We start from the raw sequence: 18,046 nt of genomic DNA on the forward strand, positions 1-18,046 counted from the left end.
TTTCTCACAACTAAACACATAGGATTTCTAATGTCACTATAATCTTTGAAACTAATAGTTTCCAAGATAACTGGGGATGGTAAAATAGAATACACTATGGAATACCAAAACTCTCCCCCACAAGAGGAATTTTTTTTCTTAATCATGAATAGATTTCTGGTTGAGGTTTCCAAGATTCAATTTTTAAATCAGTTTTTTTGGTAAAAATTGGGGAACTTTTTTATTAGGTGAAACTTAATTCAGTATCTCTTACTATAAGAATGAGATTAAATTCTAAACATTTATGTATTTACCACAATTATTAACTTCATATAAGTAATGGTGATATTTTTAACTTAAAATTCATTTAAGAGTTAAGAGATTTTTAATTCTTCTAATGGTTTACCTATTTTCAAATTATTTTGATAACAGACCATTGGTAGATAAGTAAATAAATAAAACTTGTTGGATAAGCATGTTTTCCAAGCTTCCACATTTCACTCATTAAGATACTCAAATTTTGTCACATATTTGTGACTAGTGAATATCAAGGGAAAGCAAAAGGCAGGTAGATGAGGAGTGACATCACCAGTGAAGCTCCAGGTCCTTGTTCCCCATGAGACAGTGAGCTAACAACAATATAAGGACCAAAATACCTTTGTGAGAACTCTAGAAACCCCTTGGGAAGCTATAGCTCAGGAAAACACAAAACCAGGAGAAGGCTGCACCAAAAGGTGTTAAGAAAATTTGGGGCATTTTGCTTGTCCTAGCCCTTTCCTTTGCCTAGCACAGCATGATGCAATTGAGAGGAAACCCCCAATTCGTGGCTCCTCCCTCAGGACAGAAAGGAAAAAGGTGAACTTGTGTCCAATATTCAGCTTGTCTGGGGGCTGTTTCAGGGACTGAATTCTGTCTCACCTGACTTGGAGCACTAGTGGGAGTGGCAGCATGGTTTGGATGCTGGTTGTGGGCCACTGAAAACAGAAGTGAGCATAGAGGTGCATTAGAGCAGCAGGGAGTCTACAGTTATGTAGCTAGGTACAGGAGATCCAAGAGAGTATAGCCAGGAATAAAATAGAAATTGGAACAGGAAGCTCCTGAGAAGAAACAGAGACAAGCCTCTTAGGGAAATTAAGACAGTTAAAAGCAGATATATATCTTGGAATAAAAGCATACACACATGCCCAAAGAAGATACGTCCCTGGAAGTAGCTATTTTCCAAATGCCCAAATCTCAACAAAGTTCACAAGGTATATAAATAAACAGAAGAATGTGGCAAAATCTAAGAAACAAATCTAGAGAAACCAACCCTAAAGCAATGCGGAAATCTGATTTACGTAACAGAATTTTTAACAGTTGTCTTAAAGATGCTCAATGAACTAAAAAAGAACAAGACTGACAAATCAAGAAAATGATGCATGAACAAAATGAGAATGTCACTAAAGAGAATAAAGAAGAATCAAATTCTGGAGCTGAAGAATACAATAATTGAATTAAGGGGAAAAAACCGAGTTCAATTGGAGATTTGATCAGAGAGAAGAATTAATCAGTGACCTTGAAGAGTTATTGATATTATCAATAACTTTGGAGTTACTATTAGTAACCTTGGAGGTTATTTGATATTATCAAGTCAGAGGGACCAAAAGAGAAATGAAGAAAAGTGAGGAGAGCCTAAGGGACGTAGGGGGACATCAATAACCAAGTGGGGAGTGGGCAGAACTGTAAAGGAATGGCGTTTTGTATGCAAATCGAGTTCTTATCAGCTTAAAATATTCTTATAACTGTAACATTTTTAAATGTAATCCCCATGGTAACCACGAAGAAAATCTCTTTAGAATTTACACAAAAAGAAATGAGAAGGAAATCAAAGCATGTCACTACCAAAAAAAAAAAAAAAGTCAATGAAACACAAAGGGGGAAGAGGGGAAATGAGGTACAAAAAAGCTACAAAACTTGCAGAAAACAATTAACAAAATGGCAATAGTAAGTCCTTCCCTGTCAGTAATTACATCAAATGTAAATGAACTGAATCCCCCAATCAAAAGACAGATTGGCCAAACGGATAAAATAAAAAAGAGGATTCAACTATATGCTATCTATAAGAAACTAACTTTAGATCTAAGGACACATATAGACTGAGAGTGAAAGGCTGGAAAAAGATATTCCATGCAAATGGTAACCAAAAGAGAGCAGAGGTGGCTATATGAATATCAGACAAAAGGGTCAATTCACCAGGAAGCTATAACAATTATAAACATATAGGCACCAAATACCTAAATATATGAAGCAAATGTTAATAGAATTGAAGAGAGAAATAGATAGCAACACAATAATAGTAGGAGATTCAATACCCACTTCCAAAAATGAATAGAACCAACAGAAGATAAATAAGGAAACAGAGGACATGAACAACACTATAGATTAGTTGGATCTATCAGACATATACAGAACATTTAAACAACAGAAGAATATACATTCTTCTCAAGTGCACATGGGACATTCTCCAGGACTGACCACATATTAAGTCACAAAACAAGTCAACAAATTTTCAAAGACTGAAATCATACAAAGTATCATTTCTGATCATAATGGAATGAAACTAGTAATCGATTGCAGAAAGAAAAACTGGAAAGCCCACAAGTATGGAGAAATTAAACAGCACATTCTTAAAAAGCCATTGCAAAGAAGAAATCACAAATGGAATTAGAAAATATCTCGAGATAAATTAAAAACAGAACACACCAAAATTTATGGATGCAGTGCTAAGAGGGAAGTTTAGAGCTATAAACTCTTACATTAAAAAAGCAAAAAAGATCGCAAATCAACAACCTAACTTCACACGTCAAGGAACTAGACAAAGAACAATCCAAACCCAGAGCTAGCAGAAGGAAGGAAACATAGAGCAGAGATAAATAAAACAGACAACAGAAAACAACAGAAACAATAACAACAAAACAGTTGTTTGAAAAGATCAACAAAATTGACAAACCTTTAACTACATTAAGAAAAAAATCAAATATATAAAATCAGAAATGAAAAGTGGGACATTAACAACCAATGTAAAAAAAAAAAAAGGATAGAGACTATTATGTATTGGGTGGGCCAAAAAGTGCCTTCGGTTTTTTAAGTAAAAATAAAAGACATTTTTCATTTCTACCAAGAACTTTACTGAACAATGCATTCACCCTTTTGTTCCACTTCCTTCTGCCATTTTTCAGGCAGCTTCATAATTCCATCTTCCCAAAACTTTATCTTTTTTAAATACATTTTAAAATTAATTAATTATTTTTGGCTGAGTTGGGTCTTTGTTGCTGTGTGTGGGCTTTCTCTAGTTGTGGCGGGGGGCGCTACTCTTCATTGCAGAGCTCAGGCTTCTCATTGCAGTGGCTTCTCTTGTTGCGGAGCGCAGGCTCTAGGCATGTGGGCTTCAGTAGTTCTGGCTCGCAGGCTCTAGAGTGCAGGCTCAGTAGTTGTGGCACACGGGCTTAGTTGCTCCACAGCATGTGGGATCTTCCCAGACCAGGGCTCGAACCCCTGTCCTCTGCATTGGCAGGCAGATTCTTAACCACTGTGCCACCAGGGAAGCCCAACTTTTATCTTTTTGAGCAAAGAACTGTTCCAGGTGCCTTCTACAGTCTAAAATTTCAAAAAATTGAAATTTTTTCCATTAAGAGAATTTTGTAAAGAGCAAAATAAATGGGAATCCGAAGGTTCAATGTCCGGTGAATACGGCAGACGAATCACAACTTCCCAGCCAGCTGTAACAGTTTTCACCTGGTCATCAAAGAAACATGCAGTCTTGTGTTATCCTGATGGAAGATTACGTGTTTCCTGTTGACTAATTCTGGACGCTTTTTGTCAAGTGATGCTTTCAGTTGGTTTAGTTGGGAGCAGTACTTGTTGGAATTAATCGTTTGGTTTTCTGGAAGGAGCTCATAATAGAGGACTCCCTTCCAATCCCGCCATATACACAACATCACCTTCTTTGGATGAAGACCAGCCTTTGGTGTGGTTGGTGGTGGTTCATTTCACTTGCCCCACGATCTCTTCCATTACACATTGTTGTACAGTATCCACTTTTCATCGCCTGTCACAATTTGTTTTAAAAACAATGTTTTCATTACATTTCAGTAGAGAATCACATGCAGAAATATGGTCGAGAAGGTTTTTTTCACTTAACTTATGTGGAATCCAAACATCAAAGCGATTCACATAACCAAGCTGGTGCAAATGATTTCAGTGCTTGATCTGGATATTTTGAGTATGTCAGCTATCTCCCACCAGGTATAACATTCATTGTTCTCAATTACTGTTTCAATTTGATCGCTATCAACTTCAACTGGTCTACCTGACCGTGGAGCATCGTCCAGTGAGAAATCTCCAACACGAAACTTCGCAAACCACTTCTAACACAATCAGTCACGGCACCTTCTCTATAAACTGCACAAATCTTTTTGTGCATTTCAGTTGTGTTTTTATCTTTCTTGAAATAATAAAGCATAATATGCCAAAAATGTTTTTTCTTCCATCTTCAATATTAAAATGGCTACGCAAAAATTCACCAATTTTGATAAGTCTTTTTTTAAATGCATGCTGATATGACAGCTGTCACATACAATCTAACAAAATTGTTCTGAATGACGTTAAAAACAACTAACTGCTACTACAGCCATCTTATGGAAAAAAACGAATGAAACTTTTGGCCAATGCAATAAACAAATTGGATAGCTTAGAAACACACAACCTACCAAGACTGAATCATGAAGAAACAGAAAATCTGAACAGACCTATAACTTAGTATGGAGATTGGAATCAGTAATCAAAAGCTCTCAACAAAGCCCAGGACCAAATGGTTTCATGGAAAAATTATACCAAACATTTAAAGAAGAGTCAACACCAAACTCATCCAAAAAATTGAAGAAGAGGGGCTTCCCTGGCGGCGCAGTGGTTGAGAGTCCACCTGCTGATGCAGGGGACACGGGTTCATGCCCCAGTCCGGGAAGATACCACATGCCGCAGAGCAGCTGGGCCCGTGAGCCATGGCCGCTGAGCCTGTGCGTCTGGAGCCTGTGCTCCACAACGGGAGAGGCCACAACAGTAAGAGGCCCGCGTACTGAAAAAAAAAAAAATTGAAGAAGAGGGAACACTTCCAAACTCATTTTACGAGGTCAGCATTACCCTGAAACCAAAGCCAGACAAAGCGGCTACAAGAAAACTACAGACCAATATCTCTGATGAATACTGTTGCAAAAATCCTTAATACTAGTAAAGAGAATTCCATGGCACAATTAAAAAATGAAGATAGGGCTTCCCTGGGGGCGCAGTGGTTGAGAGTCCGCCTGCCGATACAGGGGACACGGGTTCGTACCCCGGTCCAGGAGGATCCCACATGCCGCAGAACGGCTGGGCCCGTGAGCCGTGGCCGCTGAGCCTGCGCGTCTGGAGCCTGTGCTCCGTGACGGGAGAGGCCACAGCAGTGAGAGGCCCATGTAGCAAAAAAAAAAAAGAAAAAAAATGAAGATAGATTCCTGAAATGCAAGGATGATTCAACATATAAAAATTGATCAGTGTAATACACCATGTTAACAGAATGAAGGGGGGGAAAACATATGATCATATCAATTGATGCAGAAAAATCATTTGGCATAATTCAACACCCTTTCATGATAAAAAAAATACTCAACAAACTAGTAGAAGGAAACGATCTCAATGTAATAAAGGTCATATGTGAAAAGCCCATAGCTAACATCATACTCTGTGAAAGACAAAGCTTCTCCTCTAAGATCAGGAACAAAACAAGGATGCCTACTCGCACCACTCATGGTACCAGAAGTCCTAGCCAGAGCGATTAGGCAAGAAAAAGACGTCCAAAGTAGAAAAGACATGTAAAATTACCTGCTTGCAAATGACACGATCTCACACATAGAAAATTCCCCCTCACACACACACACACACAATACAAAATGACATTTGAAAAACCTGTTGAAACTAAAATATTCAGCAAAGTTGCAAGATACAAAATCAGTTGCATGTTTATACACGAACAATGAGAAATCTAATAAGGAAACTATGGCAACAAGTCCATTTATAATAGCGTCAAAAAGAATAAAATACTTAGAAATAAATTTAACCAAAGGAGTTTAAAGACTTGACACTGAAAACTATAAAACGTTACTATAAAAAACTAAAGGAGACACAAATAAATGGAAAAGGACCATTCGATGAGGAAAGGACTGTCTTTTCAACAAATGGTTCTGGGAAAACTGGATATCCACACGCAAAAAAAATGAAGTTAGACCTTTACCTTACAACCATACACAAAAACTAACTAAAATGGATTAAAGACCTAAATGTAAAAACTAAAACTTTAAAACTCCTAGAAGAAAACATAGGGGGCAAAGCTTCAGGACACTGGATTTGGCAATGATTTATTTGACATAAGACCAAAAGGCAAGAGAAAAAATAGATAAATGGAACTACATCAAACTTCTATGCATCAAAGGGCACAATCAACAGTAAAAAGGTAACCTACAGAATGGGAGAAAATATTTGTAAATCATGTATCTGACAAAGGCTTAATATCCAGAATATATAAAACTCCTTTAACTCAACAACTACCACCAAAAAACAACAAAACAAACAAAAACCCCACAAATAGACTGATTAAAAAATGGGCATCTTATAGTTTTCAGAGTACAGGTCTTTTGCCTCCTTAGGTAGGTTTATTCCTAGGTACATTATTCTTTTTGATGCTATCGTAAATGGGATTGTTTCCTTAACTTCTTTGTCTGATATTTCATTTTCGGTGTATGGAAAAGCAACAGATTTCTGTATATTAATTTTGTATCCTGCAAATTTACTGAATTTATTGATGAGGTCTAGTAGTTTTCTGGTGGCATCTAGGATTTTCTATGTACAGTATCATGTCATATGCAAACAGTGATAATCATACTACTTCTTTTCCAATTTGGATTCCTTTTAATTCTTTTTCTTCTCTGATTGCTATGATGAGGACTTCCAAAACTATGTTGAATAAAAGTGGTGAGAGTGGGCATCCTTTTCTTGTTCCTGATCTTAGAGGAAATGCTTTCAGATTTTTACTGTTGAGTATGATGTTAGCTGTGGGTTTGTCATATATGGCCTTTGTTACGTTGAAGTAAGTTCCCTCTGTGACCACTTTCTGGAGAGTTTTTATTATAAATGGATGTTGAATTTTATCAAAAGCTTTTTCTGCATCTATTGAGATGATCATATGATTTTTATTCTTCAGTTTGTTAATGTGGTGTATCACACTGATTGATTTGCAGATATTGAAAAATCCTTGCATCCCTGGGATAAAACCCACTTGATCATGGTGTATGATCCTTTTAATGTATTGTTGGAGTCAGTTTGCTAGTATTTTGTTGAGGATTTTTGCATCTATGTTTGTCAGTGATATTGGCCTGTAGTTTTCTTTTTTGTGGTATCTTTGTCTGGTTTTGGTATCAGGGTGATGCTGGGCAAAAAGAGAGAGTTTGGAAGTGTTCTGTCCTCTGCAATTTTTTGGAATAGTTTCAGAAGAATAGGTGTTAACTCTTCTCTAAATGTTTGGTAGAATTCACCTGTGAAGCCATCTGGTCCTGGACTTTTGTTTATTGGAAGTCTTAAAATTACTGATTCAATGTCAGTACTGGTAATTGGTCTGTTCATATTTTCTATTTCTTCCTCATTCAGTCTTGGGAGACTGTACCTTTCTAAGAATTTGTCCATTTCTTCTAGGTTGTCCATTTTATTGGTGTAGAGTTACTCATAGTAGTCTCTTATGGTCCTTCTTGTATTCTGTGGTATGGTATTTCTGTGGAGTCTGTTGTAACTTCTTTTTCATTTCTGATTTTATTGATTTGGGCCTTCTCTCTTTTTATTCTTGGTGAGTCTGGCTAAAGGTTTATCAATTTGGTTTATCTTTTCAAAGAGCCAGCTTTTAGTTTCACTGATCTTTTTTGTGTGTGTGTATGTCTCTATTTCATTTATTTCTGCTCTGATCTTAATGATTTCTTTCCTTCTACTAACTTTGGGTTTTGTTTGTTCTTTATCTAGTTGCTTTAGGTATAAGGTTAGGTTGCTTGAGATTTTTCTTCTTTTTTTTTTTTCTTTTTGCGGTACGCAGGCCTCTTACTGTTGTGGCCTCTCCCGTCGCGGAGCACAGGCTCCGGATGCACAGGCTCAGCGGCCATGGCTCATGGGCCCAGGCGCTCCACGGCATGTGGGATCTTCCCGGACCAGGACATGAACCCATATCCCCTGCATCGGCAGGCGAACTCTCAACCACTGTGCCACCAGGGAAGCCCTCTTGTTTCTTGAGGTAAGCTTGTATTGCTATACACTTCCCTCTTAGAACTGCTTTTCCCATAGGTTTTGGATCATCATGTTTTCATTGTCATTTGTCTCCAGGCATTTTTTTATTTCCTCTTTGATTTACTCAGTGATCGATTGGTTGTTCAGTAGCATATTGTTTAGCCTCCACATGTTTGAGTTTTTTACAGTTCTTCCCTTGTAGCTGATTTCTAATCTCATAGTGTTGTGGTCAGAAAAGATGCTTGATATAATTTCAGTTGTCTTAAATTGACCAAGGCCTGCTTTGTGGCTAAGTATGTGATCTATCCTGGAGAATGTTCCATGCGCACTTGAAAAGAATGTGTATTCTGCTGCTTTCAGACAGAATGCTCTGTAAATTAATCAGTTAAGTCCATCTGGTATAATGTGTCATATAAGGCCTGTGCTACTGATCTTCTGTCTGGTTGATCTTTCCATTGATATAAGTGGAGTGTTAAAGTCCCCCACTATTGTGTTACTGTCAATTTCTCCTTTTATATCTGTTAACATATGCCTTATATATTGAGGCGCCCCTATGTTGGGTGTATATATATTTACAATTGTTATATCTTCTTCTTAGATTGATCCCTTGATCATTATGTAGTATCCTTCTTTGTCTCTTGTAACAGTCTTTATTTTAAAGTCTGTTTTGTCTGGTATAAGTATTGCTACTCTAGCTTTCTTTTCATTTCCATTTGCATGGAATACCTTTTTCCATCTTCTCACTTTCAGGCTGTATGTGTCTCTAGATCTGAAGTCGCTCTCTTGTAGACAGTATATATATGGTTCTTGTTTTTGTATCCATTCAGCCAGTCTATGTCTTTTGGTTAGAGCATTCAGTCCATTTACATTTAAGGTAGTTATCATTATGAATGTTTTTTACTGCCATTTTGTTAATTGTTTTGGATTTGTTTTTGGAGGCCTTTTTTCTTTCCTTCTTCTTTTGTCCTCTTGTTATTTGATGACTATCTTTAGTGTTATGCTTTGATTCCTTTTTCTTTTTTGTGTGTATAGATTTTTGATTTGTGGTTACCATGAGGTTTTGGTATAGCAGTCTGTATATATACATGATTGTCTTAGTTGCTGATCTCTTAGTTTCAAATGCATTTTAAATACTTGCATTTGTACTCTCCTCCCCTCATGATTACTGGTTTTGATATATTTTACATTTAATTGTTTTGCATATCTCTTAACTGCTTATTGTGGATACAGATGATTTTACTACTTTTGTCTTTTAACTTTCCTATTTGTGTGTGGATGATTTCCTATCTTTACTGTATGTTTGCCTTTACTGGTGAGCTTTTCCATTTCATAATTTTCTTGTTTCTAGATGTGGTCTTTTCTTTTCTGCCTAAAGAATTTCCTTTAGCATTTGTTGTAAAGCTAGTTTGGTGGTGCTGAATTCTTTTAGCTTTTGCTTGTCTGTAAAGCTTTTGATTTCTCTGTCAAAGTACAAGACCATAAACTATAAGTCCATGTACTCCATAAACTATAAGATGCTGATGAAAGAAATTGAAGATGACACAAACAGATAGAAAGATATACCATGTTCTTGGGTTGAAAGAATCAATATTGTTAAAATGACCATATGATCCAAGGCAACCTATAGATTCAATGCAATCCCTGTCAAATCACCAATGCCATTTTTCACAGAACTAGAACAAAAATTTTTTAAATTTGTATGTGAACACAAGACCCCAAGAGCCGAAGCCATCTTGAGAAAGAAAAATGGAGCTGGAGAAATCACACTCCCTGACTTCAGACTATACTACAAAGCTACATTAATCAAAACAGTATGGTACAGGCACAAAAACAGGCATACAGATCAATGGAACAAATCAATGGAAAGCCCAGAAATAAACCCACACATCTACGGTCAATTAACATATGACAAAGGAGGCAAGAATATACAATGGAGAAGAGACAGTCTCTTCAACAAATGGTGATGGGAAAACTGGACAGATACATGTAAAAGAATGAAATTAGAACATTCTCTAACACCATATACAAAAATAAACTCAAAATGGATTAAAGACCTACTGTCAGACCTAAATGTAAGACCGGATACTATAAAACTTCTACAGGAAAACTTAGGCAGAACACTCTTTACCATAAATCACAGCAATAGTTTTTTTGGATCCCTCTCCTAGAGTAATGGAAATAAAAACCAAAATAAACAAACAGGACCTAATTAAACTTAAAAGCTTTTGCACAGCAAAGGAAATCATTAACAAAACAAAAAGACAACCTACAGAATGGGAGAAAATATTTGCAAATGATGTGACCGACAAGAGATTAATTTCCAAAATATACAAACAACTCATACAGCTTAATATCAAAAAAATAAACAGTCCAATCAAAAAATGGGCAGAAGATCTAAATAGACATTTCTCCAAAGAAGACATACAGATGGCCAATAGGCACATGAAGAGATGCTCAATTTCGCTAATTATTAGAGAAATGCAAATCAAAACTACAATGAGGTATCACTTCACTCCAATCAGAAAGGCCATCATCAAAAAGTGTACAAATAATAAATGCTGGAGAGGATGTGGAGAAAAGGGAACCCTCCTACACTGTTGGTGGGAATGTAAATTAGTGCAGCCACTATGGAGAACAGTATGGAGGTTCCTTAAAAAAAAAACTAAAAATAGAGCTACCATATGACCCACCAATCCCACTCCTGGGCATATATTTGGAGAAACCTATAATTCGAAAAGATACACGCACCCCAATGTTCATAGCAGCACTATTTACAATATCCAAGATATGGAAGCAACCTAAGTGTCCACTGACAGATGAATGGAAAAAGAAGATGTGGTATATATACACAATGGAATATTACTCAGTCATAAAAGAAGAATGAAATAATGCCATTTACAGCAACATGGATGGACCTAGAGATTATTATACCAAGTGAAGTAAGTCAGACAGAGAAAGATAAATATAACGATATCACTTACTTATATGTGGAATCTAAAAAAGTGATACAAATGAACTTATTTACAAACAGATATAGACTCACAGACATAGAAAGCAAACTTATGCTTACCAAAGGCGAAAGCGGGGTGGGAGAGGGATAAATTAGGAGTTTGGGATTAACATATACACACTACTATATATAAAATAGATAACAAGGACCTACTGTATAGCACAGGGAACTGTACTCAGTATCTTGTAATAACCTATAATGGAAATGAATCTAATAAATGTATGTATGTGTGTGTGTGTGTATTATATATATATATATCTGAATCACTTTGCTGTAAACCTGAAACTAACAGAACATTGTAAATCAACTAAATTTCAATAACATTTTTTAAATAATTATTTTTCAAAATAAATAAATAAAAATGGGCAAAGGACTTGAATAGACGTTTCTCCAAAGATGATATATATGGCCAAAAACCATATGAAAAGATACTCAATATCACTAATTATTAGAGAAATGCAAATCAAAACCACAATGAGATACCATTTCACAACCATTAGGATGGCTACTATCAAAAAAACCCAAAAAACAAAAACAAAACAAACAAAAAACAGAAAATAGCAAGTGTTGGAGAAGACGTAAAGAAATGGGAACCCTTGTGCACTGTTGGTGATGAGAAATAGCACAGCCTCTGTGGAAACCAGTAGAGATTCCTCAAAAAATTAAAAATATTACTACTATATGATCCAGTAATTCCGTTTCTGGGTATACACCCAAAGGAATTGAAAGCAGGATCTCAAAGATGTATTTACACACCCATGTTCATAGTAGCATTATTCACAATAGCCCTGAGAGAGAAGCAACCCAAATGTCCTTTGATGAATGAATGGATTAAAAAGTGTGATATAAACATACAAGGAAATATTATTCAGCCTTAAAAAGGAAGGAAATCCCATCACATGCCACAACATGGATGAACTTTGAGGACATTATGGCTAAGTAAAATAAGCCAGTCACAAAAAGACAAATGCTGTATGAAATACCTAAACTAGTCAAATCAAATTAATGGAAACAAAGTAGAATGGTGGTTTCTAGGGCCTGGGGAGAGGAGGAAATGGAGAGTTGTTTAATGGATTATAGAGTTTCAGTTTTGCAAGATGAAAAAGTTCTGGTGAACTGTTGCAGAACAATGTGAATAAAGTTAACACTACTGAACTGTACACTTAAAAATAGTTAAGATGGGGACTTCCTTGGTAGTCTAGTGGTTAAGACTCCACACTTCCTCCACAGGGGATGTGGGTTGGACCCCTGGTTGGGGAACTAAGATCCTACATGCCACACAGCACACCCCCCAAAAAAATTTCTTTTTAAATTAAAAAAAAAAAAGTTAAGATGGTAAATTTTATGTGTTTTTCACCATAATTTTTTTTTAAGGCAGGTAGATGGTTCCAAATGGTCCAGCTTGCACATGAGTCTGAGTATAACATGGAGAACAGGTACAATGGTATTCCACTATGAGTTATTATATTAGTTATAAATACAGAGGGTGCTGTTTTAGGGGGAAGAGAGTTTTATCTTTTTCACTGAAAGTAGAATAGATAGCCTGCTATGGTTAAAATAAAGACTTAGATCTTCAAATGTTTTTGAGAGATTAGCCTGTCAGCCTTTTTAAAAATGATTTCAACTACTGGAGTAAATCTACTAGCATATAATTATGGATGAAAGACTTATGGATAAGGTGAGTGTCTCTAGAGGATTTTGCTGAGCCCCAACCAGGGATGAGCCCCAAACTAGAGGAGCCCTTGGTAAGTCTATTTGTTCCTGGAAATTTAGTTTTTTTCTAATAGATTTTAAGAGCCCATCTAGGCTGGGATGCCTGCCTTCATCCCATTAGTCTTGGTATTTTGTTAGCGTGAGAGATGAGCTTTTTGGTTATTAATGGCTCATCTCTCACCCTACAGAGCAGAGTAGTAAATCTACGTTTATTTCCAAATCACCTTTGGCTAATATGGGATAACAACGGTTATCTCAATTTCTTTCGTTTTTATCATTTATTCAAAGGCCAAACTTATCCTACAAAGAGTGGCAAACTAATAAACTAATTACCGTCATAATTTATTGAGCACCTACTATACATCAGTCACTATACTGGACAATTTGCCCATTTTGTTTTTTTCCTAAACTACACGATATTAAAATAGATATTAATGCCATTTTACAGTTGAAGCTAAATAAATCAAGTTACTTGCCCAAGGCCCAAGCAGGAGAGAGCTAGGATTCAAACTGAGATCTGCCGTGCACTTAAGCCTACACTCTTTCTAGTACATTATATCACCTCCCTAGTCACAGAGAGTTGTAAGTAGAAGAATTGTCTGGTCTACTCATTTTATTTCAAATGAAAATAAAAAGGTAAAATACTTCCTTTTCCATCTACTTTACTTATTTAGTAAAGAGTAGATGGCCCCAAGCAATCTTCTCTAAACGTTTCTGCTTACCCCTTCCCTTAATATGACAACCAGAAAAACACTGATACCTAACCAGAAAACTATTATTAGATGCTGTAAGAATTAGTGCAGATGCTTATGTAGTAATGTATTCCTAATAGTGTTGACCACTATTCTTTCTATACACAAAGCCTAACAGTCTTCATTGCACAGTTCATTTACTGAACTGACAAGCACTTAAATTCTAGAATTGTTAAGTCAGGATTTTAAGACTAGAACTAAATTATTTAATAGAGAATAGAAGAAAAAGTCATTTACTTAGAAATCCCATGCATATATTTTCATCTTACATTTCTCATAGCAGAAAGTACAATATGTATATTCATTTTTCCATAATACCTAACAAGAGGAAATGCTTATTTCTTTTAAAATACTAAGACTACTCACTAAAATCAGTACCTGAAAAACTTTCAATATTTGTTAATACTGAAAAAAAGTTCACATATGTTGCCACTTCTTAAGAATGAAGGAGACCTGACTTCCTGTTTCTGTTGTTAATCTGCATCATGTTAGAAAGAAGGAACAGGCAGGGGTTCCAGGAAGGTGTGATGACTCTGAATTCGGTTTAGAAGCTGCTGTGCCACCGGTTTGAATTCTGTTTCCCAATGGAGTTTGTGATAGTTTTTTAGGTCTTGGTCAAAACTCCCATTCAGTGCCAGTTCTTCATCTGTATCAGAAAAATTAACATGACAGCAATTATTTAGAAACATAATCCTACCGAATAAAGTTTAATTTTTGATGGCATGAGTTAAACTCATCCTGGGTCATCTCTAATTCCAACAAGGCTTTTTTTTTTATGGGAGTAGTTCTTTAACTCTTTTCTGTTCTTTACAAAAACTTTAAGTATAGGTTAGTCTCTTAATTTAAAAAAGATAATAATCTTCTCAAAAAAAAAAAAAATCCTAGATTGACTTGAGCTCTTACTTCAATTTATCCCTAACGTTTACATGTAAGTTTACATCCAAAAGTCAGATCACAATTTCTCAGAATAAACAAAGTGTTAATAGTTTATTTCCTCATCTGCACATTAGAAAAGTTAATTACTTCAGTGGTTAACAGATATAAGTTAGGAAATCTTTGAGGAAAGTAGCACAGTTGAATTTGACACTGTAAACCTGACTAAAAATCAAATTGCTCATTTCAGAGCAGGCCGGACATACTTCTTTGAAAAGACAACCCCTCCCCCTGCCACCTTATGCTCTCACCAATAAAAGTGAAAAGTGGGAGACTGAGAATCCTAAGGAGTATCAGAATCCCAAGTGAGTCCATGGATAATGCAGAAAAGCACTTGTAAAAAAAAAAAATGCAATATTACAACCTTGATTTGCTTCTTAATCCAAGGGCACTCTGAATTCTGTGAATGTCCTAAGTATATCCAACCCAAGTAGGAAGACAAATGGTGACTGAGGTTTCTGCACCGACCTGCCACTGCATTTTTCTTTGTTTATATTGGACCCCATGTGAAGGACTTCAGGACAATGCACTGGCCTGCCAGTCAGAAGGTTGCTCTGCTACTTCCTAGGTCTGAGGCCTTCTTAAGTGGTAACCACTAAGTCCTAAAGTGACCACAAATATTGCTCCTTGCATAATTTGCAAACTCTTTTCATACGGCCAATTAAAATCCTACCATAAAATGCTTCACTAGTGTTTACATCAGATTTTCTACCCTGAATATTTTCAGTACAGAGTGTACTTTGGCATTACTGGTGTTAGTGTCACCATCCAGGATAAGATAGGTCTGGAATCCCAGTCTGTACCTTCCCCTCCTCTCCTCCAGCCAAGTGGACAGCTATGCAGCTCCGAGATAAGTTCCGGGCAGACACACACACTTCAGCAAGGCTCTCCATGGAGACCCCTGTAAGCAAACCTGGCTCTCCCCACCCATTTGATAATCAGGGCCTTGAAAGAAAGAGAATACAGATGGCGTTCAATGCCTTCGAAGTCCTTCCCGTTGGGCTACTTCCAAACAAAAGGAGTCTGTGAGACTCTGAGTGCTTCTGAATTTCTAGATCTTCTTCCTGCTCATTCTTCTCCAGATTTTCTGAGCACTAAACTTTCATTAAAAATGAATTCTTGGGCTTCCCTGGTGGCGCAGTGGTTGAGAGTCCGCCTGCCGATGCAGGGGATACGGGTTCATGCCCCGGTCCGGGAAGATCCCACATGCCGCGGAGCGGCTGGGCCCGTGAGCCATGGCCGCTGAGCCTGCGCGTCTGGAGCCTGTGCTCCACAATGGGAGGGGCCACAACAGTGAGAGGCCCGCGTACCGCAAAAAAAAAAAAAAAAAAAAAAGAATTCTCTTGTTTCATGCCCTTCTTTCCCAAGCAGCTTAGGGCTGAGGGCTGCCCAGGCACCCCACAGTCCTTTCCTCTGCCCAGGGCTTTTGGTTGGATTTGATGGTTTTAGCCATCAAAGGCTTAGCATATAATTAGTTAATCTACACTCAGACCCTATTAATTATAAATTGGGTTAGGCAAGGTAACAAAAGTGGCCAAATACCTATAGGTAAGATAAAAGCAGTCTCAAGTTTTAAAGTAAATACAGCAAATGCATAAAATGTGTCATATTGCACTAGGTATTAAATTTTGGAACTTGTACTGCAAAGAATAGCAGAGGCTAATCCAAGAAAAATTTAAGTCTATGATTTTCAAACTTTTTTTTTTACTGTGACCTAAGAAGCCCATATTACATGATGACTATATACACACACTTAAATATTCATATACAAATAGCAAATGTTTCACAATAGAATAATTATTTTTACTTTACTTATTTTACTTATTTATATATTACTACATGTACTATATATATTTTTTAAAATAAATTTATTTATTTATTTTTTGCTGCATTGGGTCTTTGTTGCTGTGTGTGGGCTTTCTCTAGTTGTGGTGAGTGAGGGCTACTCATTGCGGTGGCTTCTCTTGTTGTGAAGCACAGGCTCTAGGCACACGGGCTTCAGCAGTTGTAGCACGTGGGCTCAGTAGTTGTGGCTCATGGGCTCTAGAGGCAGGCTCAGTAGTTGTGGCGCACGGGCTTAGTTGCCCTCCAGCATGTGGGATCTTCCCGGACCAGGGATCAAACCCGAGTCCCCTACATTGGCAGGCGGATTCTCAACCACTGCACCACCAGGGAAGCCCCATGTACTATATTCTGATATTGTTTCTTTGCTACTTCATTTTTTAAAGATGCTGGTCACAGTGTAAAAAGTGCTGATTCAGATAACCAATTATTCTTAAGCTTTCTTTGTGCACAACATACTTCCAAATACTAGAATTTTAGGTAAGATATTAGAAAGGATTAAAGGACCCACAACAAGTTTGTCAGTGACCATTATAACACAATCTCTATCTATTACGGTTGAAGGATCCTGCAGCATCAATAAAGGCTTCCCCTACTCATTGCACCATTTCCTAGCTTGCTGTTCAGCAGCAGGTGGCTCCTGAGGGTTCGATTATTGTTGTGACTATTATAAGGCACAGTCCTTACATGTTCCAGAAGCACCTGATGGCTCTTTGGCATGGGCTTGGTGATGTGATCCTCTAACTGGAACACTGGGTCCCCCTCTACCCCGTCATATAACCTAGGTGCTAAGTTCCACATACCACAGACGAACGTAAAATAACCTAGTGTCATTTACGTTCACAATAACAAACTGCACACACTAATCACCATTTTCAGGCAACCCTGAGAGAAGCTCACAGTAGACTAGTGTGCCAGGGCACACCACTTAAGAACTTCAAGATAAACACATTGCTAATGAGTTTATAAGAAATGGCTGCAGTACATCAGGAAGTTTCAGACAACATTCTTTTTAAGCCACTTTCCTAAAAGACTGTTAACATCCCAACCACATTGAGGACCATTACTTTCTTTTTCCAGTTCCCCATCAAGAAAAAGTTGGTTAACTTATTACATTGCTTTATCAATTGCCCTACCATTATTTCTAAAAACAGTGCTCACACTTCAGCGTGGGACTTTTGTGATTTAACAGCTCTTCCTGTTTTCAAAATGGCCTGTTTTTTAGCTATTTTTGTAAAAGAATTGAAATTTAAGTATACTCTCACTCATATATCGATTTCACCTGGTGCCACCCAACTGGCCAGATGCAGCTACAACCCTGTCAGAAGTAAGGGTCTGATGCCCACACTGTGGAGAGAAGAGCCAGCAAGCAGCCGGTCCTCCACAGTGTGATGACCTGGCTCCCTGATGGACTATGTTGATTTTTGTTACCCATGCCTCTATCCCCTTCCATGGCAGGGTAGGGTAAGGGTATACTATGTAA

At 37.2% G+C, this 18,046-nt stretch overlaps 1 protein-coding gene across 1 annotated transcript in view; it reads right to left on the reverse strand.

Annotated features, from left to right (window-relative positions):
* Positions 1–14,047: 14,047 nt before the first annotated feature.
* ARMC2 (armadillo repeat containing 2) overlaps positions 14,048–18,046 on the reverse strand; it is a 106,002-nt gene continuing 102,003 nt past the window's right edge. Inside the window, exon 18 of the mRNA XM_082633393.1 lies at positions 14,048–14,434. Within this exon, the coding sequence (XP_082489519.1) occupies positions 14,277–14,434 (158 nt within the window). The 3' untranslated portion in view covers positions 14,048–14,276. The remainder of the gene's footprint in view (positions 14,435–18,046) is intronic.

The sequence above is a fragment of the Mesoplodon mirus genome (genome assembly GCF_964341445.2).
Source record: "Mesoplodon mirus genome assembly, chromosome: 10".
Classification (NCBI taxonomy): Eukaryota; Metazoa; Chordata; class Mammalia; order Artiodactyla; family Ziphiidae; genus Mesoplodon; species Mesoplodon mirus.